We start from the raw sequence: 25,135 nt of genomic DNA, 5'->3' as shown, positions 1-25,135 counted from the left end.
TTTGCCCACAAGCTTTCTGAAACCCCTTTATATATATATATATATATATATATATATACGTAAAATATACATAAAAAATAGACCTATTTAACAATTTTCACATGGACAATTCAATGACAATGGTTTCATACCTTATATTGTGTCACCTTTTTCCCTGGCACATTTTTCCTCTTTTTGATCAAGATCTACTAACTGGGTGTTTGATCAGCAATGGTAACGGTAGCCAGGTACCATCCATTTCCTCTGGTCTCACAGTAAAGGAAGCAGTAGTTTATGGCGGCAATTAAACCTACAGATCATTTCCTTCTCTGGCTCCTGGGCTTCCTTCTGTTGCTCCAGGTGAAGAGACCTATTGTTGAACCTTGTGTGACTGTTGGTAAGCTTTTTTTTTAAGTTTTTATTGTGAATTATGTGTTAGTTTAAATGGGTGATTTTTTTCTTTACATTCATCCTATCGTATTTTGTTTCATTGCAATGATCACAATCCCCTGCATGCATCATCAAACACCCAAAGGGTACACATCACATGCCTGCCCTCAGGCTGCCAGCATACAGCCCCTCTTCATCCCTGAGTCCAGAGTCCCCAGCCGCTCCTTTTGTCCACATCATCGTCTCTGTCTCCATCCCTAGTGTCACTGCCTCTCCGGACAAGGGTCTCCCACTTTGCTTTTATCCCTTGATGGTTCCAGGGATCTCTGCTCCTGGACTGCAAAATCAGCCACTCCCCTCTTTTGTTACCAAACATTTACATTTACCTTTCCAACACTCACTGTCAGATCTGGCAGCAATCATTCCCTATTGAACCACAGGAGTCATTTTCCCCTCACCTTTTATCAACCCCATCCAGACAGGTTGGAAACAATTCAGTGGAGATTCTACCTTTCCCTGTATTCTCTGGAGCTAGGTTCCCTACTGAAAGCTTGTAAGCCAGTCACTTCTTGCCTTTGTAGTCCCCCCATTTTGGGTAGCCAATGTCTAAGTTCCTTCCCCCTCACTGTCAACCCTGTGTACCAAGGGGGTGGGAATGATCCTCACTGTAGAGATTTGTCCCCTCCTTTGTCATACTGCATCCACAAGCATAGGTCAAGTTCACCCACTTATAGTGGGTTACTTTCTTTTTTTTTCCTTCTTCTTTCTTCCTCTAGTCATGTTCTGATCATCCAGCCATTGATGCCAGGTCAAATGGGTACAATCTGCAAGTGTGGGTGTTCCTGTGCATCTCCTCTCACTTCATAACTGTTGGTAAGCTTTTAAAACCACAAGCACTACACATCTACAGTCCAATCTTCGCGGTGTCAATTGCTTTCCTGAGATGACTAAGCTAATCTTTCCATGCAGAAAAAAATTGCCACCAGAGCATTACAACATAGCTTCCACTATTAAGTGTACCTTTTTCTAACATACTGAGTTAAGCGTTTGGTAAAGGTATGTATTTTAATTTATTTATTTTAGGTAGATACTTTTAATGATATGCAATGAGTTTCCAGGAATGGAGCCCCATTTTTAAACAGAATACTTAAAGGGGGGGATGGGAGTGCTTGCCTTGCAATGATTAGAAATGTGACCTTCATCTAAGAGCCAGTGACACACTTAACATGGTGGTGGTGGTGGTGGTGGTGGTACTGTGGAACCTATTCTGACTCAGAGTGACACTGTGTAGGGCTTCCAAGGAGCAGATGGTGAGTATGAACCCCTGGCCTTGTGGTTCAAACAGACCTTGTAGTCCATTGCTTTATTCTATATATAGTGCCATACCAAGACTCCTACAACATTGTGATTTTTAGGGGATGTAATATTTGTTGGGCTCAGAATCTGTGAATGAAGCCACTAGAAAATGTTGTAGGAATCCCCACCTTAATTTTAACTTTTACCACAATTCTGTTGTGCTACATACAAAGGCCACGAGAGCCCTCTGTGTCCAAGTTCCACCCTCGCCCTAGAAGAGGTAGCACGGAGCATGCCCATTCTCATCCTCACATGCCACCGCATCTTTGTTGATGCCGCCCAGCTTCGCTGAAGTATGTAAATCTCCTCACCCATACACCTTTCCTTCATACTTACCACAAAAGGGGTGGGACCATGTTCTCAGTATCATGAAAGACACTGCTTAGGAATGATTTGATATTTGAAATATGATTATTGAATTTGATAATTTGTAAGCCATTCTTCAAAACCAATCCTAGCAAGTAAAAGTTTATTAGAGATGGGCTTCTAGTTTATGTTGTGTGTGGTTTTTTTTTTTAATTTCCCTACTGACATTTTAATATTAAAATATTTCTTTAGTGTAACTACTGCAGACTCCTATTTTTATAAAGTTAATGAGTCTATCATTCAACATATAAGCCGATACGTTGTTCAAATACGGCGCTGACTTAGCAAGCTAGATGCTTCTAAAATGTTGTCAATGTTGTTGTTAAGTACCGATCCTGTGTAGGGTTTCTGAAGAGCAGCTGGTGAGTCTGAACCACCAGTCTTGGCAGTTCAAACTAATTTTGCAGTACAGGACATGAACCCACAGCGCCACACCAGGATTCCGTACTTCTAAAATATTGGCCTTTAAATTATTATGCACTATAAATATACATTATATATACACACATACATATATGGGGTCCTGGTGTGGCGCTGTGGGTTAATGCACCACACTGCAAAGCCATTTGAACTGCAAGGTCAGCGGTTCAAGCTCACCAGCTGCTCCTCGGAAACCCTACACAGGGTTGCTATGGGTGGGAATCGACTTGCTGGCACTTGACAACAACATAAATATACTTATTTTTCAATTTCCTAAGAGCTACTTTATACACTTTCAGGCAACAAGGCAATGTGCCCTGCACATTCTTGCCAGCCGCTCTACAAAGATCCTTGGGAATAGTTACTCTGTTGGGCGGTCCCAAGTCCTGGTGTTGGGCAGTGTGTTGTTCACCACACTCTGAACTCTTCCTCTTTCTTTGTTTCATAACCCATAATAGTCAACAAAGGGAAATGTACCAAAGACACAAAGGAACAAAGATGAAGGCTGGAAGGTGACACATATGTTTCACAGAGGCTTATGAGGTCTCTAAGGAAATATTAAGTGCTGCCGAGTTGGTCCTAACTCATAGTTACCCTGTATAGGATCCAATGAGTGGCTGGTATGTTTTGAACCACCGATCGGCTGTTAGCCATCCAGTACCGGTCCTACAGTGCCATACCAAAACTCTGAGGGAATAGCTGAGGAAATATCAACAGGCAACTAAGGATCCTGTACCATTCCTGTTACTTGGGAGGAGAGACAGTTCTAGTTAGCTAGAAAAACCTCGGTTAGTGGTGGTGTTGCTAAGTGCCCTCGAGTCGGTTCCAACTCATAGTGACCCTAAACTACTGACCTTGTGGTTCAAACTGACCTTTTGGTCCAGTGCTTATCCTACAGCAAGCCACATGAGGACTCCAAAAATACCTAGGGCAGCAGCAAATCAGAGCTTCTGGTAGTCTCCCCTCCCATCCAGTCCCCATCTGCCCCCCTCACCAGTGAAAACCCCAATTCTTCACTCTCCACATACTGTGACCAGCCCCTGGGTGAGGTCCATCACAATACCTGGCCAAGCTGGAAATTACTTTATCAACAAGTGGTTTTCTGGTTTCCTTTTCAGTGAGGTTTACCAATTTGTGTGAGATTCATTCCATTGTGCTGTGCTTAAAATGCAATTTTTAATTTAGCCTCTAAGTTTTTATCTCCTGTAGTTTCAACAAGAATAAATCCTTCCTGGGAGATGAGTGTTTAATTGGATTCTACTTATACTGTGCTCTTTTTTTTTTTTACCCCCCTTGGGTAAAAAAAGGGCGTTTGTTTCGTTTTACTTGTTTAATAGCTGTCTTAAAGACTGAGTTATACTTACATTAAAAACAAAAAACTCTTATCAGCATTTTCCAGAAACCACCAAGAACATATAATATTTACGATGCTGATGACAGATCGCTCATAATTAGGGCAAAATCAAGACAAAGGCATTAGGGCTGCACTGTTAATGCATACCCTAAAACCAGAACATGGGGTAGTTTTCAACCCAGACAGTGAAGTGCCCACTGAAGTAAATTTTAACTTCAGCACCTGAAAAGGCAATTTTAGAAGTTGTGTCTAAAGCAGGTTTTTAAAAATGCTCCTTGGCAACTCTCCACTTGCCAATACAACTTTCCTGAGCAAGTGTCTCATGAAGTGAGTAATGTACCCAGCCAGGGGAAGAAGAGTCCAACTGAGGGCTGAGGTCAAGCCTGAAGAGGCCTAACAGAGCAGGCCCGACCACTTGTTTATGGTGTGAAGTGTAAAATTAACAAGAAAGTTAACTATCTTTTCTTGAAAATTGAAAACAATTTGCTCTAATCTCTACTGATCTCAGAAATAATCATTTTCCCTCCTTGGCACCCAGAGAACTGGAGGTCTCTAGACAGTTACGTCTTAAGTCCTGGGTGAGTTAGCTGATCAATCACTTTGTGGTTGTTAGTTGCCAGTAGGTCTGCTCTACCTTGTGGTGGGAGTACTGACTGCTGTGGTACTGTAGGATAAGCACTGAACTGCAGCAGTTCAAACCCACCAGCTGTTCCTTTAAAACCCTTATACAGGGTTGCTGAGTCAGAACTGACGTGACAGTACTTAACAACTTGTGGCAATGCTATATACAACGTAACAAGTTGACTGCAGCCAACTGTGTATTTTTAGTGGCTTCCAACCTAGGATCTCACCTTCCAGTACTATATTGGACAGTATTCTGTGGTGATCCACAAGGTTTTCATTGGCTGATTTTCAGAAGCAGATCCATCAGACACTCATTTCTTGTCTGGAAGAATTTCTGAAACCTACCTATTATGGACAGCCCTGTTGATATTTAGAATACTGGCAGTGTAGCTTCCAGTATTATAGTAACAAATTGACAGATGAATGGTGGGCAATCACTCAGGACCCCAGTATCTTTGGTAAAACATTTGATACACATTGTTTCATCTCATTGACTACAATCCATTCAAAGAAACATTACTTATCCCCTTGTGCTTCTTTCCCTATTTCCATTTGCCCTGTCTTTTCTAAACTCTCTGAACTTGTTCTTGAGTGAATGCTGCTCTTTTGATTTCAAATGGCTGATTATTCTAAAGTGTGCAGATCTCCCTACTGTTACTGTTTTATTTATGTTGTTGTTGTTAAGTGCTGTCAAATCGGTTCCGACTCATAGTGACCCTGCATAGGGTTTCCTAGGATCAGCTGGCAAGCTTCAACTGCCAACCTTGCCGTTCAAACTGACTTTGTAGTCCAGGGTATTAACGCACAGCACCACACCAGACACTTATCGACCTAGCTATTGACTGCTTGACTGAAAACTGAGTCACACAGGTGAATTCAGTTCCAGAAAAGAAGCGTGGCTAAGGGTTATAGTTCCAGGAGTTCTATTAGTCTCTGTCTGACCACTAAACCTAGTGTCCTTATGATTTTGAGTTTTACTCCAAAATTTCTCCCACTCTATCCAGGACCTTCTACTGTGATCCCTTTCAGAGGTAGTGGTAGCTAGTTTTTCTGGTCTCAGGGTCATGGAGACTGAAGCTCAATCTCAAGTGGTCCAACTACACCATTACAAGGAATATTTTTCAGACATAGGCTCTCCCTTCCAAGGCAAATAAATACCCTTACACCTGACAATGTTTCCAAGCCCAGCTGGCCGTGTCTCCAGTACAAGTGTGCCTACTCTCCTCTTCCATTTTACCTATAACATCCAGGAATCATATAGATGAGCCATTGAAGTAGCGTGATACATTTGTATGTGTGTTCAGGGAGCATGGTAGCTCTGTAGGATAAATACTAACTGGACTGTGAACCACATGGACAGTGTTTCTAGCTCACCAGCTGCTCTGCAAGATAAAGATGAGGCTTTCTGCTCCCACAAAGATTTACAGCCGCAGAAACCCCATTCAGGGTCACTATGAGTTGGAATTGACCAGCTGGCACTTAACAACACTGCGTTTTGTTTTAACGTTAAATCTGTTGCAGGAGTATACAGAGCTTCTCGGAGCACTAACATGGATATTTTAAGATCAGTTCAATTGTTCTAGGAAACGAAGGTAAGATTTTTATTCCAACAGTTCATTAAGCATTCAGGGAATCTACTGGAGATTTCTGAGTTTTTGTCAAAAATTGACAAAACTTAGATACAAACAAATGATTTTTTAAAATGATGACTTATCAAATCAAAGTAGAATAAATTTATACCTAAAATACAATTGTTGTTCTTGTTAAGTACTGCGGAGTTGGTTCCGACTCACAGTGACCCTCCAAAGGGTTTCCGAGGCTGTAAATCTTTACGGGAGGAGAAAGCCTCATCTTTCTCCTGCAGAGCCGCTGGTAGTTTTGAACTGCCAACCTTGAGGTTAGCAGCCCGATTCGTAACCACTACGCTACCAGAGAAAGAGAAGGCAAGAAAAAAAAAAGAAAAAGAAAAAGAATCTACTTCATACAGAGTGAAGAGTTCTACTCTAAAGGGGTGGAGTTGCCGAGTGATTAGACAGTCTGATGTGGGGATGAGAGAGAAGTCCTGAGAGGCAGGAGGCCAAAGTCTGAATGGAGGGATAGAAGACTTTGCTTTTATTGTCTGCTTTACCGCTTATGTGATGCAGCCTGAGTTCAGTGGAGTTCATAATTAATCAGGATCAAAGGATTAGCAACTGAAAACAAAATAACCCACCCCTGAGGAACCCTTTCTTCTTTTGTACCTTTTATTCCCAAAGCAATAATTTTCTTTGACTTTCTCTGTTTTATACACCCTTCCAAAAATGGCATTTACAATCCATATTTAAACCCCAAAGGCCAGTGAATGGAAACGTTGCATTACTACACAAAATTAACTCAACCACATTAAAGTGTACATGTAATAGAAAAATTGGTACTTCAGAACACAAATGCCAAAAGAGTTGTTCAAAGTTAAAAATCTCCAATTTAGGTTTTTAAATGGTAGTCCTTGAACTTCTGTGTCTGACTTTTTCAAAAAGTCTTTTCTTTCTCATTAAATTGGAGGAAATAAGGAAGAGGGTGCTTAATGATCTACATACTGAAATGTTTAGGAGGAAGCACACAGATAATCTGTAACTTACTTTGCAATGTATGAAAAAATGGTTATGTATATGATAAAATAATTACTTTTGTTAACTCTTATTGACTTAGTCCTGACTCATAGTCCTGTAGTGTTTCTCTGCTATTCATAAGGTTTTCAGTGACTAAATCTGTTCGTCACTCCTTCTTCCTAGTCTGTCTTCATCTGTTTTCTTATGTGAAACCTGTCCACCATGGGTGACCCTATTGGTATTTAAAATACCAGTGGCATAAACTTCCAGAATGACAGATACAAAGGCACCACACACAATACGACAAACTGACATGGCCAAACTTCATCTCTCACACTTCAGACATATTATTAGGAGAGACTAGTCGCTGGAGAAGGATATCATGTTTGGTAAGGTGGAGGGTCAGAGAAAAGAGGAAAACCCCCAGCAAGATGGATTCACAAAGTGGCAGTATCAATGGACTCAAGCGTGGCAACAATTGTGAGGTTGGCCCAGGACTGGGCAGTGTTTTGTTCTGTTGTACATAAGGTTGCTATGAGTCGGTACCGACTTGATGAAACCTAACAGCAGCAACATGGAGTCCTGGTGTGGCACTGTAGGTAAGCACTGGACTGCCAACCACAAGGCTGGCAGATCAAACCCATCAGTCACTCCCTGGAAACCCCATACAGAGCCATCATGAATATGAACTGACTCAACAGCACTTAACTAATGTGGCGGCCTTATGTATAACGGTTGTTGGAATGTGCTATTGTGCCAATCAATCACACTGAGGGTTTCCCATGTTTTTCCTGACCTTCCATTTTGTCAAAAAGATGTCCTTTTCTAGCGGCGGGTTTTTCCTGAGGATGAGTTCAACGCAAGCAAGTCCAAGTATCACCATCCTTATATGTCTAAGCAACATTCTGGCGGTATTATAGCAAAATGGTAATTTCAAACTCCAGGTGCAGGTGATGTGGGTGTGGACTATGCAATCTTTCAACTTTCTGAATGTTTGAAAAATTTCAACAATGTTGGAGGAGAAAATTTGTAGTGTTAGATTCATAATTGAGATCAACACTAAACCCCGAAGATGCTGACAGTGTTTCTGGAAAGTCTAGCTGCTTTATCACAGGATCCACAGGATACAGTTCTCATTTTTTAACTTGCCACTTGTCCCCTAAAAGCAAATCATGGTCAAAGGCAGGTCATTACTTCATCAAACTATGTTCATACCAAATTCTATGCCTATAAAATCCTTTCAAACAAAACCAAACCAAGTCCACTGTTACTAAGTCGACTTTGACTCACAGTAACCCTAAAGGACACAGAAGAACTGCTTCTTACAGTTTCCCAGGCTGCAAATCGTTCTCCCTCAGAGTGGCTAGTGGGTTTGGACACTAACCTTGAGGTAAGCAGCCCCACGCTTAATCTGTTTCACCACCAGTGTACTTTTCAAATAAAAGGAGGTGACAACTTGGCTCACAGTGAGGAGGAAAATTCAGCCTGTCATGTTAGCAGTAGGTTAACAGGATTCAAAAAGTCTTGTTGCTTATATTCCAGACAAAGTCATGGATCCCCTTTTAGGTGGCAAGAATTATTGATTCAATGAATTCTTCCTTTTCTAGGTTTCGGTCAACCTCCCCCCCCCCCCCCCCCCCCCACCCCCTCCCCCCCCCCCCCCCCATTAGAGATGGAAAACTAAACACACACATAAGAGCATATTCAGGAGTTTGTTCTCCCTGCAGAAATCTGGATTGCTTCATTATTTTCCAAGGAGAGACACTAATGGAGGTGAGCTTGCAAGTAGGGTTTGTTGTTGTTAAGTGCCATCGAGTTGGCACCTTGTATAGGGGTTCCAAGGAGAGGTTGACGAGCTTGAACCACTGACCTTAAGGATCAACCCGATTTTGCAGTTCAGGTCATTAGTCCACCAGCGCCACACCAGGATTCATTAAAAAAAAAAAAAAAATAGTGTGGAGGCCACATCTTGCCTTCTCCACTTCACAAGGGGAAGGAAGAGAATCACCTGCATCAGCCCAGGGCTGATTCTTACAAGGTGGAGGTCAGATAGGACCCTCTGACTGTTGTTATCCTATTCTGGCACTAACCATCCCTTCCCATGGCACTGTACACCTCTCTACTGGATTCAATGACCCATCAATGCAATGGCTACACAAAACTCAGACTGTACTCTCATGACCATGAGGTTTACTAGGAAAGTTCACAGGATACCATTCAGGCTCAGAAACAACTCTGGTCAGGAGTGCCTCTCCTCAGCATCACTGGACACATGCCGCTCTAGTTTTTGGCCTCGCAGCCACATGGTGCCTTGGCCTCTGCCCAGCTTGGGCGAGTGTTACAAGCACCTTTAGCACTGTCAATAAATGCCCAAAGAGCACACGACTGCAAGTCAACCTGCTGCCCTAAAACACTCAGCTTCACTTGCTCCACAGACCAGGAAGTCCCCCAATCTGTTTCTCTCTGTGGCCACCTCGGTGTTCTGCTTATGTCTCTTCTTCCTTGATGTTGTGAGAGGCCCCACCACTGCTGAATCTGAGATGGCTTATTTTAAACCCAGCTGAATGGCAAAACCAACCAATCTCTGCATTCAAGTTCCAAACAACCTATTTGTATGGTCCCACCAATAACTGGAGTCCTAGTGTGGCGCTACTGTGGGATAAACACAAGGCTGGTGGTTCAAACCCACAAACTGCTACTTGGAAACCCTATACAGGGTCGAAATAGACTCAACGGCACTTAACAACAACAATGAAGACTGTGGAGGATATAAGTGACTTGCAAGTAAATTCACTGTGCCAGTCTTCTATTATGACTACTGAAGAGCCATATAAACAAGTGAGCTATGCACTTCTCAAGCTTGAAAGAATCAGAGAAAACATCTACTCGAGACCCTTTATTCATACAGAAATTTAGAATCCAGATTGGAGAAGGGATTTGTTCAAGGTCACTGGCACTAGGGGAGAACTAAGAGTCAGTGTCTGCTCTGCCCCCGTTTCTTTTCCCACCTGTGCCATACTTTAGAAACATTTCTCATTGTTTACTGAAATGTTTCACAACACCTTTCTAAAGTGAGAGTGTGTTCAAATTTTACGTACATATACTTTTTTTTAGAAGTTTGGTGATTTTTTTGTGTGTTTGTGTGTACGAGATAGTGACTCTCCATAGGGTTTCTAGGCTGTGGTCTTTATAGAAACAGATGGCCAGCTCCTTCTGGGAGCCAACCTTGCAGGTAGCAGGTGAGTGAGTGACCGCTGTGTTGCCAGGACTCTTGTGCTGTTTCATGGTGCTTAACAAGCTTAAACCACCAAAATGTTCTACAAAAGCACATCAGAAAACTTTCAGATGTAAAATGCAACCGAAAACATCTTTCGACTGGGGAAAAAAACCCTTGAAACCACAAAGACCTGAAACCACGACAAACCAGTTTGTCTCTCAGTGCAACAGTCATTATGAAATTATACAGTTCCCAGGAGTGGAACTGGCTTATCAATATATTTTGAAAAAGCAAAAATATGATTGTTGTTGTTGTTGTTCAGTGCCGCCGAGCTGGTTGTAACCCATAGTGATGCTGTATAGGGTAAATGTGAAGATTCTCTTTGGCCACATGAAAGGAAATAAATCCAGTCATATTAATGGAACAATTAACCAAACGAAACCAAACCCAACCCACTGCGTACAGTCGATTCTGACTCACGGGGACCCTATAGGCTATAGTACAGCTGCTCCATAGGATTTCGAGACTAGATCTTTACAATTACACACTTTTCACCAGTGGAGTGGATGGTGGGTTTGAACCACCGACCTTGCAGTTAGCAGCCCAATACTTAGCCCACAGTGCTACTAGGGCTCCAAAGAAAAAGGGATGAGAGATCTGCTCCTTGTCTTCCAAACAGTTCATCCTACATCTTTATCAACAGATTCAGACATCAAGATGGACTCTCTAATATAATACTCACTACATTCTAGCTATGGACAACATTGCGAAGTATGAGTATTCCTGAACACCTAATTGTGCTCATGAGGAATCTATACATGGACCAAGAGGCAGTTGTTCCAACAGAACATGGGAACACTGAATGGTTGAAAATTAAGAAAGGTGTGCGACAGGGTTTTAATCTTTTACCATACTTAATCAACCTGTATGCTGAGCAAATAATGAGAGAAGCTGGGTTATGTGAAGAAAATGTGGCATCAGGATTGGAGGAAGACTCATTAACAACCTGCGATATGCCTACAATACAATTTTGCTGGCTGAAAGTGAAGAGGACTTAAAATATGTACTGGTTAAAGACCACAGCCTTCGGTATGGATTGCATCTCAAGGTAAAGAAAACAAAAATCCTCATCACTGGACCAATAAACAACATTCTTATCAATGGAGAAAAGATTGAAGTTGTCAAGGACTTCATTCTTCTTGGACCAACTATCAACACTCATGGAAGCATCAGTCAAGAAATCAAACTATGTATTGCATTAGGCGAATCTTCTGCACAAGACCACTTTAAGATGTTGAAGAGCAAAGATGTCAGCTTGAGGACTAAGGTGCTCCTGACCCAAGCCATGGTATTTTCAATAACCTCATCATATGCATGTGAGAGCTGGACAGTGAATAAGGAAGACTGTAGAAGAATTGATGCTTTTGAGTTAATGGTGTTGGAGAAGAATATTGAAAGTACCATGGGATGCCAAAAGAGCTAACAGATCTGTGTTGGAAGAAGTGCAGCCAGAGTGCTCCTTGGAGGCCAGGATGGCCAAACTTCGTCTCTCATACTTTGGGGACAGTATTGTCAGGAGGGACCGGTCGCTGGAGAAAGATATCATGTTTGGTAAGGTGGAGGATCAGAGAAAAAGAGGAAGACCCCAACGAGATGGTTTGGTCAAGTGGCGGGATCAATGGGCTCAAGTGTGGCAACACTTGTGAGGTTGGCCCATGACCGTTCTGTTGTGCATAGGGTTTCGTTCTGTTGTGCACAGGGTCGCTATGAGTCGGTACTGACTCAATGGCACCTAACAACAACAAGAACACATTCTAGGAAAAAGAATGTCAGACAGGGAAAGAAGCAACTGCTAAACTTAAAAATGGGGAGAAGTGTTTATTGTAGACCTTTGAAAAAGTAACTTGATGTACTATAAGTTGTATGTTAGGTTTAGGGGTCCCAGATGCCTCAATGAGACAAATGAGTCCTGGTCCAAAAGTTCTCTTGTAAAACCAATTGCCTGAAAGTAGAATGTATCTTCCCTGCAGACAAATTAAAATGGTGAGTCAGCAGGGCTCCAAATCGCTCCTATGAAAAGCTTAATCTATCCTTAAAATACTTAAATTAGTTATCTTCCCAATTGTTTTCATGGCTTTTCACAGTCTCTTCAACAAAAGCCTCTTTCCCTGCCTTCCAGGGAGAACCCTCAGTTCTAGGCAGCTGTTGTTGGGTTTTCACCTAGAGTTTCCTATCTGGGTGTGGGGTCAAGGAGAAAAAGTAAGCAAGGAAGAATTTTCCAAATCACAATTTGGCTTCATCTTGGAGTGTCTGGAATTTGGCACTACTGGATCTTGACTGGAGTCTCTGGATGGTGCAAATGGTTAAGCATATAGCTACTAACCAAAAGGCTGGCTCTAATCCACCCAGAAGCATCTCAGACAAGACTTCTATGGAGCACAGTCGTCCTCTGATACAGACAGAATTGCCATGATCAGAATCAATGTGATTGCAACTGGTTTGGTTTGGGGTCTAGGTTTTGAATAGCTCCCAAAAGCCAATCTAATGATTTGGTAATAAGAATGAGAAATCTTTACCCCTGATCCTAATTACAAAGACAATCTGAGAAATACAGAGGTGCTACTGGTATGGCACTATAGAGTTAGGACTGGACTACAAACCACAAGGTTGGCAGTTCAAGCCCACCAACGGCTCCTCGGAAAAACCCTATACAGGCTTACTGAGAGTCAAAACTGACTTGTTGGCACTTAACAACAACACCTGGAACAGCTATCCACTCTCACCCCCAACCCCCAAAACTAAAACAAAAGCCCACCGCCATCCAAGAGATTCGGATTCATAGTAAACCTACACTGGGTTTACAAGACTGTAAATCTTTACAGGGGCAGACAGCCTTGTCTTTCTTCAGAGAAGTGGATGGTGGGAGTTTTGAACCACTGACTTTGCAGTTAGCAGTCCAATGCTTAGCCTACAGCACCACTAAGTTTCCTTAGGTGTACCCCTGACAACTTGAAATTCAGAAATTTGAGCTTTGACAAAGGAACATTTCTGGAGTCCTTATGAAGGAAACAGCCCTGTTATTACTTGTAAATTCTCATCTAATTATAAAGGTAACATATGCCTATTGTACAAACTACATAAGTAAATCACAACCATCTGTTAATCTAAGAAATATTCTACACTATGAGAAACAACAAATTTGCAAAGCCTTATCAAGGTATTAAAAGAAAGACTTGTCATTAGAACATAAATGTATGTGTTGCAGAAACTCTGGTCCTTGACGTATAAGGAAAATCACATAAGTGAAAAGCACAAACATTTCTTTGGTAATGTTTATTCTACTACCAAAACAGCTGTTTCTTTAAAAATTATCTTGTTGTTAAGTGCTGTCAAGATGGTTCTGACTCACAGCAACCCTTTATAAGGTTTCCAAGGAGCACCTGGTGGGTTTGAACTGCCAATCTTGTGGTTGTCAAGTCTAGTGCTGATCCTACAGCACCACACTGGGAGTCTTAAAGAACAGAAAAAATCACAACAGATTTCCCCTAATTGTTAGCTCCAACCTCTTAGCCAATTATATTTTGAGAGATTATCCTATTTATGACACAAGTTACAGAATCCCTAAAAATATTTTCGATGATTGTTCCTATGGTTGTGCGCCAGTAAACTGATTTTGACTTGGAGTGACGCCATGTGACATAGTAGAACTGCCCTAAGGGGTTCCTAGACTGAAATCTTTATGGAAGCAGATTATCAAGTCTTTTCTCCTGCTGAGTCACTGATGGGTTCAAACTCTAACCTTTTGGTTAGCAGCTCAGTGTTTTAACCAGTGAGCACACAGGGCTCCTTTTTATGACTGCATTGTTAAGTGCCATTGAGTTGGTTCCGACTCACAGCAACCCTGTATAGGGTTTTCGAGGAATGGCTAGTGAGTTTGAACCGCTGACCTTGTGGTTCAAACTGACATTGCAGTCTAGTGCATTAACCCAAAGCCCCTTTTTATTTCTGTCTTTCTGTCTTCAGGATTGGAGGAAGACTCATCATCAACCTGTAGCTGACACAAAATTGTGTGTACTTGCTGATTATGAATTACACTTCAATGTTAAGAAATAAAATTCCCCACAACTGGACCAATAAGCAACATCATGATAAATGGGGAAAAGATTGAAGTTGTCAAGGATTTCATCTTACTTGGATCCACAACTGATGAGCATGGACGCAGCAATCAGGAAACCAAAGGACAGACTGCATTGAGCAAATCTGCTGCCAAAAATGACTTCCTTAAAGTGCTAAAAAGCAAAGATGTCACTCTGAGAGCTAAGGTGTGCCTGACCCAAGCCATGGTATTTTCAATCACCCCTTATGCATGTGAAAGCTAGACTATGAATAAGGAAGACTGAAGAAGAACTGATGTATTTAAATTGTAGTGTTGGCAAGAAATACTGAATATACCATGGACTGAAGAACAATTTTTTTTTCTAACAGTTCCAATTCTTCTGGGGGGTAGGGGAGCAGCAGAGGTGTGGTTAATAATGATTTTTTTAATTACTCAAAGCAGAAAAGGGACTGCTTGATTTTCTCTGGAACATGTTCCTGCCAGATTATGCACACTGCAGTTCTTTGGCGATGTGATGAGAACACATACCCACCCACAGACACGAATTTTGCTCTTCAGCCTTCCTAAGCAGCCTTCATGACACATGCTGTCTGCACACCACTGAATGGAATTCAAGAGGCCCAGTCAAGCAGTGGGGGTCCCAGAGGCCAGAGCAAAGGCAGGTGGGGACAAGGCATATCTGCTTAAAAGAAAACCACAAAAAACCAAACACAGCCTGGACATCTCCAATCTGGAAATCTTCATCCCTGCATGAGTTGCCACAGGGTGAAACCTGGGAAGGGGTGATATCTTGCGTGGTTTCTAGCAAGCTGACTTCTGTGAAGATGATGCCGCCCCCACTTGCTGCATTGCTCTTAGAACGTGCAACAAACAAGCAAGGTGCCAAGAAGCCAAGAGCTCTTTCGAAGAGGGCTCAAGCACCAGCCAGTTCTGAAGCAGTTGCTTTTTCTCCAATGATCGTTAGTCATGAAGAAGCAGTCCCAAGACTCCAACTGGGAATGCACATGGCGTCCACCATACTGTCCAGCACAAGATCTATCTAGGTACAAATGTCAACACAAACTAGCTGCCAGCCAACATATATGAGCAAGAGCCCATGTTGGCAAAAAAAAAGACCAGACTTGCTGGTCAGAAAGAGGCTGGAGGAACCCCAGACTACAGGCCTTGGCCTTTCTTCTCGTCTGGAATGGAACTCACCCTCGTGGCTCAATTTTCAGTTAGGCAATAGACAGGCATATGAGGGGGTAGGGGGACCAACATCACTAGAGAGATATGTATACCATAGAATGGTCAACCATTCAAGAACAAAAGGGCAGCATTTACTTGAAGGCAAAACTCAGAAGCGTTGGAAAATAAGTAGGAAGGGGAATGAGAAACACAGGGAGGAAGTAGGATAAATGATGTTATAAAGATAGGATTGCAATCACTGAGGTGAAATGAAGTGTATGATTTGCTGAATGTAAAACTGATGATCTGCTCTGTAAACCTACACTCTTAGTCACAATAAAATATAAAAATGTACATACATGTACTATGTATGTATATACACACACACACATATATACAAGTCCATGTTGATTTGATAAGAGAGTTGAATCCACCCCTCCCTTCAAAGTGAGATTTGTGCCCTATAAAGACTTTCATGTACCTCTCTCTGGCTTTTCTAAGCTACACAGGAAAGTAACTATTTCCAGACAATGATGTAAGATTTATCTGCAAGTGTTATCAATCCCGTCCACTATGTAGGCAGAGTGATCCCAAACTTCAAATGTGGGGAGGACAATCAAATAGCAGAACAGTGGGCAATGGACAACAGGCAATAGACAGCTCCAGCCCGCCTTCTATAATTATTCCAACTAAGTGACCCATAAATCATCTCTGTGCACACTAAGCACAGACGGTACACTCAATAAACAGGTTTCTCTAAATACATGTATTTTAAAATGTTGATAGATGACCTGTACTGGTTTTAAATAACCTGTTTTTATTAAATGGTAATAAAATTAATAATAACCAGTAATAACTGGAGGCCTGGTGGTGCCGAGTTTAAGTGCCCAGCTGCTAACCTAAAGGTCGCTGGTTCAAACCTGCTAGGCACTCCATGGGAGAAGATAAGGTAGTCTGCTTTGGTAAAGATGTGCAGCCTTGGAAACCCCATGGGGCAGTTCTACACTACAGTACAGGGTTGCTACGGGTTGGAGCGGACTTGGTGACAATGTGTTTGGTGCGTCATTTGAAATTCTTGGTGTGGTGCTGTCGGACAAGTATTGAACTGCTAACTACATACAAGGTCAGTGGCTCAAACCCACCAGTCACTCCTTGGAAACCCTGTACAGGGTCATGATGAGTTGGAACCAACTAGACGGCACTAAACAACAACAACAAAAGGGTAGATGGCACTAAACAACCACAAAAGGGGGGATTTTCACATGAGCAAAGATGGTGAAAAGTAAGCCTTCAACGTCACCATTCTGTTCCTGGTGTCTCTAACCTCCCTCTTCCTGATTGTCACTCCCCCAAGAAGAGGAGAATAAAATGCTTTACCCAAAGCTGTGCCAATCTTCTTGGCTTAGATAACACGGCCACCAAACTAATCAAATGAATTTTGGAGTAGGGCAGCTATTTCTTGATTTCCATCTAAGAAGGTGACAGACCCTGAAGAACTAAAAGGGGAAGAGCTAAAAGTTGCTTATACACATAGCAATTACTGGCTCTGGATTAGAGACTTCAGTAAATCTATGGATAAGAGAAAACCCAGAAAAAAAATCTATTGCCAATAACCATGAATCCCCAACTAGAGAGGGAATTAGTGGAGGACAGGGTTGAGCTGCTATCACAAGACTTTTTAAATTTAACAGAACGCAGCACATTGCTCTGAACATAGGTAGTATCTCACTCAGTATCGATCAATCACTTGCAGGTTGAATGGTAAGAGACCTTTGGCCATGGTTCTGTATTCTTTTTTCCTTCAAAACAGAAAAGAGCAACCATGCAGTTGCTCTAGACTGGTAGCTCACAGTACTAAACAGCAAAAGGCCTCCAAGTGTCTGCCACAACCTTAGCAATGACTATCATTGATGAATCTGGACGATCAATAAGCCCGACGTGTGTAACACAACTAAAGCTAAAAGAAATCTATGCTGCCCTGAATTAATGTGAATGGGGTCTGAGTTCATCTCAACCACACTAATCATCGGAAAACAAGACAGTTTCACTGAAAACACCAATAAATCAAGATTTTTTTTTTTCCTTAAAATTTTATACCTCCCTGTAATCTTTTTCTGTAGGCAAGGAAAAATTATAAAATTGAACCTAATGTTTCAGTGAAATCAGCGAAAATGAGCTATTCTGCTTTCAAGATAAAACAAATTACTTCACAATATTTCTCTGATGAGTCTTGACAAAATGAACCCTAAACTGAGTGCTTTGTGAGAGACTCATACTCGCTGTAAGATCACCAAATAGGGGGCTTTAGTTAAGCTAACAGTTCTATTAGCTTTTCCCCCATAACTCGTTACAAAACAACAACAAACTGCTAATGAGAGGAATAGAAAGGGCCCTCACTTAGAATCTGAACTATTTTTTAATATCACCAAATGCTATTATTAAATGTGCAGTATAAAATATTAAATATACACACACACGAAAATAAGCACTACAGATGTGGGCAGGAAAATTCTTAGCAAAACCCCCACATATTTCAAATACTGTTCTTCCTCATTACTGTCCTCTACCATAATTAGCATGTTACAGCATAACAGGTGGCTTTCATTTATAGAATGCAAAATTAATGAAATTTGGAGATGGTCCTGTCTCCAGAAACTAACTGGCCATCCTAAAGAAAAGTGAACCCCATGATCTATGAAGCAAACATAAACACCTGACATAAACTCCCTTCATGCTGGTTTTCTACACTATTTGAATTTCTAAATGCATTTAGATAAATAAATTGAACGCATTTACTGACAGTTTAAAATTCATATACCTCAAGGAAATCAAGACGAAGGCGAGAAGGAAAACAAAGCCTGCCAATTTTTTCATCTTGGTAATCCCAGATCTGTTTCATGTTCTCTGAGTAATATTGGATTTACCACCCTAGATGGGGCTGCTCCACAAATGCTCAATCTTAGGGAAATTCGTGGGCAGTTGTGTTATAGGTCCTGACCCAGCCATTCTGTACAGACCAGAAAAGCATAAATAGTACTGCTATAAACTAACTATAGCATCTGTCCCTAACAACTAAGACTCAAAAAGATATTTTTTAAAAATATGAGGAGACACTGAATAGACTGTCAACACACACATAGGAATGTTTAATATACTCAAATAAACAAGCTATGTGCCTTAAACCAGTCAGTCAGGCATTGCTTAAATATAGTGAGTGAAGAGAGAGGGTCAGACAGGCAGACACAACCTTCCAATTATGCAGAACAATCCTTCAGATCATGTGATAGTTAAGAATTAAATGTTGCTTCCAAATCCCCACTGCACTTTCGCCCACCAAGAAAAAGTGAATGCATGAATTCGGTAAAGGCAAGTTGTAATTTGCAAAAGTAACTAGATTCTTTCAATAAGGAGAATAAAGGCTTCTTGTATTAAGACATGCATCTTGAGGGTAAGAAAACAGCACAATATTAAAAAATTAATAAAATACAATCCAGTAGTTATCATTAGACCACCTCCTCTTCAGCTCACCTCTGCTTATTCATTTTTTAAAAAAATCTACCCACCCAAAAGGTATACCACCTCTGCAAGCTGTTTCCTAGGCAGCATATCTTTTTAAATCAAGACATAATCAGAGGGATTTAAAAACCCATTTATATCTGTATATCGCAAGACAAACATGTTTTCAGAAAAGAGGATGGATGGACAAGAGTTTTGTGTTTGTCCATCTAAAGACCAGTAAGGAACCCATCTGTCCTTGCACGTGGACACACACACATTTACATACAACACATTTCAGTTCTTTATAATCACAACATTTTCCCTCCCGTTTAAAAAAAAAAAAAAAAAACTGGTAAAAGGAAACACTGGAAAGGTTAGGTAGAAAAGAATAAGGAAAAAAATCAAGTTCATATAAACAGCAAGCACATACCTGCCAGGAGATGCCATTTCCTCTACATTGTAGAGCCCAAGTGCTGGGTATTAGCATTATTGCTACTATACAGCTTCGGGTAAAAATGGAGCGTCTCTTGCTGACCTGAGAACCAGCTGGCTGCTTGAAAAGTGGTTTCCCCCATATATGATTCAGTCTCCTTGACAAATATACTGCATTGTACTGGATGAGTCATCCGAGGGTTAGTCCGCATTTTATAGGCCTGTTGTGTCATTACTCACATTCAACATCCTGCTTCTCAAAAGTGGAAGCTGGAAGCCTGGCAGCTGACGGATGCTTTTTCCAATTAAAATATTGTTTTAAAAAATTCCTGTAAGTTATGGTTATCAATCATTGATGATATTCTGAATTGCTCAGGGAGCCAATGGCACCGGTCAATACCTGAGATTGCAGGCTGTGAACTGTCCAGTCGCTCCCACCCATAAGCCAAGTCATTCTGCCCACAGTTGAAGCAAAAATCCCCTTTTTTGAGGTCTCAGGTGAATTAGTGTCACCAGAAACCTTGTTGATTCTTATGGTTACCTAGTTACAGTGCTATGTAAAACCTACACACCAAAATTTTGGTCCCTGAGTATCAGAAGACACTAAGGAACATTTTCCTTATTATGTGTTAATAATTAATTTTGATACGTGGGATAACAGCACTGTGCATATAAAATATCTACTCCGTAGAGAGACATACCGAAGGAAGCATGGCATTTCACCTCTAACATACTAAAGTTTACTTTAGTATGTTAGAGGTGAAATGATACGGTATCTGGGATTGGTTGTAAAATCTTTCAGCCCAAAGAAAAAAAGGAGCAAACTGTGGTCAAATATCACTAACTGTTGCATTTGTGTGGCGAGTGTACACGGGACTTACAGTGCCCACTCTCTTTTCTTTATAATTTTTCAAAATAAATCATTTTTAAAAATTAAAAAAAAATTTTTTTCCCTCTTCTTCCTATGACCTAATTTATACTCAAGCAAGCCACTTTTTAAGTTAGGCATGAACCTCCCTGAAAATAGATGGATGGGGGACACAGGGCTTTTATACCACACAGCTGAGGGGGCTTGTCAAAGTGGCCCAGTGGGCGTGGTAGCTGGACCTGCGGTTGTTTCTGCCATGGGGTAAGACACCACTGTGGGGGCTCTGTCAACCCCCTGAACAAATACCTGGGTCCCTTGCTCCTAGACAGTCGGGTAGTTGTTTCCTATGCTTTCTTTGAAAACACAAACCCTGCCTAATTCATGAGCTCAGTGTTGACATTATGAAGGAGAGGTGAGTATTTCCAGTTTCCTTATATGGTTTTGGAAACACTCCATGAGAGGTTATGTAAGTCACCACCCAGAGTCCCCTTACACCAGTCTCTTTGTAAGGTGGCCCAGTGTTTACTTGACTCAATGCTTAAATACGGCTACTTAAATCATCAAGAGCTCTGGTAGTGTAGTGGTTACGAGTCCGGGTGCTAACCTCAAGGTCAGCAGTATGAAACTACCAGCTGTTCCGCGGGAGAAAGATGAGGCTTTCTGCTCCTATAAAGATTTACAGCCTCGGAAACCCTGCACAGGGTCGCTATGAGTCGAAACAGACTCCATGGCACACAGCCACCACCACCAAACCATCAGAAGAGGGAAGAGGGTTTTGATTTCAGGCCTAAAAAAGACATTCAGATAAGGAAACTCCAATATATGTTAAATGAAATCACTGTTTAAGCTAGATGCAATTTTAACTACCATCCCCACCTGACACACTATGAAAGCGTGATGGTCACCACAGGAATGAGAAAATACAGAGGTCCTACTAAAGCCAAGACCTGCTGTATTGCTCCCTTCACTCTGAAACTAAAGGACGCATATGTGTCAGGCTGAGGGACCCACCTCAACCAGCACCTATTTCCAGAGGACACCATCCAACATGACTGACATCCAGCTTCAAATGGTTGCAAGTCTCCACGTAACATAAATTACACCTCACCAATCCAAACTCATTTGGATTATGTGTGCGTGTGAACTGAAACCTTCTTGGCTCTGACAAATTCTTTCCTCATAAGGATTGCAAGCTACAGACGTATCAAAACATTCCCCCTCAAGTTAATGATAACCTTTTACATACTTTCAAAGCATAATTTTCCTTAATGTAACAGAAATGGGGAAGTTAATACACTTGTAAGTCCTGATAAGGCGCTGTAGGATAAGCACTAGACTAGTGGTTCAAACCCACCAGTCGGTCCTAGGAAACCCTTAAGAGGATCGCTATTAGTCAAACCCAACTTTATGGCACTTAACAACAAAGGCTAATTTGACTTTCCATAACTATTTTCGAGAAATGAATTCATAGTTCCTTAAAAAATTTTTAAATTGAAACCTCATTAAGTAGAAACACAAAAAATAATACTTCCATCTACATGCAGAGGAGAACTGATGATGCTGTAAGGGTAAGCACTGTACAGGTAATCACAAGGTCAGCAGTTCAAACCTACCAGCCACTCCACAGGATAAAGACGAGGCTGCTCTTGCAAGGATTTACAGTCTCGGAAACCCTACACAGAGTTGCTAAGTTGGACAGATCTGACTCAATGGCACCTAACAACAACTATATACAGAAAGAAAGAGTGACAATGAGACCATATATGTAATCAAATGACAGCAACTAATAACTGCATAAGCTAGGTGAACAAAATAGAGTCCTATGTACTATTATTGCCATGTTTCTGTAAGTATGAAACATTTCAAGGTAAGTATAAACACGTCCACACACATCTGAAAGAAAATAGGTATCATCAATGCTACTTTAAATAATTTTTATGGATTTAATTAAAATTTAATAAAAAGCCACAGGGTGCTCTGGTGGCATAGTAGGCAGCTGTGAGTTGGGTTGCTAACCACAAGGTCAGCAGTTCGAAACCACCAGCTCTGCAGGAGAAAGATGAGACTTTCTGCTCCTGTAAAGATTCATAGCCTTGGAGACCCTACACAGGGTTGTTATGAGTCAGAACCTACTCCATGGCACATAACTACCACCACCACCACAAAAAGCCCTGATAGCGAGCGTAGTGGATTATGAGCTGGGTGGGTAACTGCAAGCAAGGTCAGTAGTTCGATTCTACCAGTCGTTCCACGGGACATAGATACGGCTTTCTGCTCCCGTAAAGACAACAGCCTATGCTGTTGTTAAGTGCCGTCGAGTTGGTTCCAACTCGTAGCAACCCTTTATAAGGTTTCCAATGTTGTTATGAGTCAGAACCAACTCAACAGTATAGAAGAACAAAAACAACCATCTATATGGAAGCAAACTGCTCTTTCTCCCACAGAACAGCTGGTATGTTCAAACCTCTGACCTTTCTATAAGCAGCAGAGCACTTAACCACTGTGCCACCAGGGTTCCTTACATCAACTATGCTGCTACTGTGTATGCTGCAACTAAGCCAGTTCTGACTCACAGGGACGCTGTATAGGGTTTCCAAGGCTGTAAAGATTTACAGGAGCAGAAAGCCTTATTTTTCTCCCCTGGAGAACCTGGTAGATTCAAACTACTGACCCTGAGGTTAGCAGCCCACCATCTAACTAATCACACACCAGGGCTCGGAAACCCCACGGGGAAGTTTTACTCTGTTCTATGGGTTGGCTACGAACCGGAACCAACTTCACGGCAACAGGGATATTTTGTTTATGTGAGTGGTCAGTTGCTGTTAGAGGCCTGGTGGATCCAAATGTCAAAATGTTTAGTTGCTAATCAAAAGGTCAGCAGTTCAAACCCACGAGTTGCTCTATGGTCCGTGAAGATTGGCAGCCTGGGAAAACTTTAGGGGCAGTTGTACTCCATCCTACAGGATCAGTCTGAGTCAGACCCCATATCCAAAAATCTGTGACCACAAAGTTGTTCACTAAAATGGTTTAACATTAGGAAATGCCTCTGGGTTACGATTTCTCAGAGGGTATTCCTTACAAACAATCTTAGAAGAGGCTCCACAAAGAAGTGAAAGAAGCATTTTGGGGAAATGACATACGATATCCGCAAGACTAGAGTTATCTAGTCTTGCATTCCTCACATGTACTGACCATACAACGCCCCTCTCCCCAATGACCTATTACTATTTACCATCCTGAGAGCCCAAAGAAAGCACTTTGGGAAACATTGCTGTAGTTAATGGAACATGGAACCATTTTTTCCTGAATTCGTACTGCAAGTTTTCTTCACAACACTTAATATGATGATGATATAGGCAAATTTGGTTTCTGTTGTGATTTCTATTTGGTAGAGCTGTATGTTTTTTGGATCTGTGGATCTTCAGAAAAGGCTCTGATATGGGATTATCCTGTCTCTGACTCCTGACCACACTGGAGTGGCCGACATCACCATCAATGGCAGCTAAGGAGCCTATGGAACAACAACAGTAGCCAAACAAAGGTTAATAAGGGGGACAGAAACACTAGGGAGATATGGTCACCTTAGAGTAATTAATCATATGCAATGAAAAGGGCAGCATTTACTCAAGGACAAAGTTCAGAAGGGTTAGGCAAAGAGGACGGGGAACAGGAGGAAACACAGGGAGAAGTGGGATACATGATGTTATATTGAGGGGATTGTAACCAGTGACACCAAAGAAAATGTGTAGGAGTTGTTGAATGGAAAATTGATCTACTCTGTAAACCTTTACCCAATTCACAATAAAAAGTTAAAAGCAAACAAACCAAAGACTAAACAGGTGCTGTTGAGTAGATTCTGACTCAGGACAACTCTGTGTGTCAGAGGAGAACTGCTCCACAGAGTTTGCAAGGGTTGATTTTTCTAAGGAGATGACCAGGTCTTTTTCCGTGACACCACTGGGTGGGTTTGAACTGCCAATCTTTTGATTGGCAGTTGAGCACCAACTGCTTGCAGGGACCTTTACCTATGTACATAATGGGATTGGCAGTTTATATCATTGCTCCCAGTCCTTGGTAAGCACCAATTTGTTCTGGGTAGTACCTTACTGCAGGCGTTCACCTGACCATTTTCAGAGCAAATATTGTGGGTCTTGGAACCTGGAAACCAGCTGGAGTCTTCAGTCTCTGAGCTCCGCACTTAGCATACTAATCTCCAAGCACTGCTTCTGGGATAGTAAGACGCAAACAAGGCTGAGAAGCATGGTTTCTGATTCCAATAAACTTGGAACTTACAAATAGACTCTTGATTTAAAAATCCTTGCCATGTATTCATTTGTTGAAGGGTTTTAGAAATGATTTGTTTGTATAGATGCTTCTTGGCTAAAGTCTAAATCCTGGCTAGAGTCGAGACCTAAAAAGCAAATATGGATTATTAATGATGCACTGCAGGCGTAGCGTAGTGTAGTGGTGAAAGGCAGGAGACTGCTGCACTCAAGCTGTCTTGGCTCAAAAAATCAAGCTTTGTCTTTACTTAAACTATGTATCACCTCTAAACCTCTGTTTCCTCACCTGTAAAATGGGTATAACCACTATTAACCTCACAGAGTTGTTTTGAATACGGTATGATCACAAGTATGCAGCATAAGGCCTGGGCTCCGGCACAGCATTCATTAATCTACACAAACAACATGGATAAGGATGTTTGTAAATCTTATGAATGACGACTCTTAAGAGGTAGGCAAACTGTGGCCAACCACAA

At 41.6% G+C, this 25,135-nt stretch overlaps 1 protein-coding gene across 1 annotated transcript in view; it reads right to left on the bottom strand.

Moving 5' to 3' along the window:
* The window catches only part of SPRED2 (sprouty-related, EVH1 domain containing 2), a 64,007-nt gene extending 44,440 nt beyond the window's left edge, over positions 1-19,567 (bottom strand). The window contains exon 1 of the mRNA XM_006862950.1: positions 19,507-19,567. Within this exon, the coding sequence (XP_006863012.1) occupies positions 19,507-19,523 (17 nt within the window). The 5' untranslated portion in view covers positions 19,524-19,567. The remainder of the gene's footprint in view (positions 1-19,506) is intronic.
* Positions 19,568-25,135: the final 5,568 nt, after the last annotated feature.

The sequence above is a fragment of the Chrysochloris asiatica genome, unplaced genomic scaffold, assembly GCF_000296735.1.
Source record: "Chrysochloris asiatica unplaced genomic scaffold, ChrAsi1.0 scaffold00052, whole genome shotgun sequence".
NCBI lineage: Eukaryota > Metazoa > Chordata > Mammalia > Afrosoricida > Chrysochloridae > Chrysochloris > Chrysochloris asiatica.
Note: the sequence above shows the minus strand (reverse complement) of the source record. Positions and strands in the feature narration are given on the sequence as shown.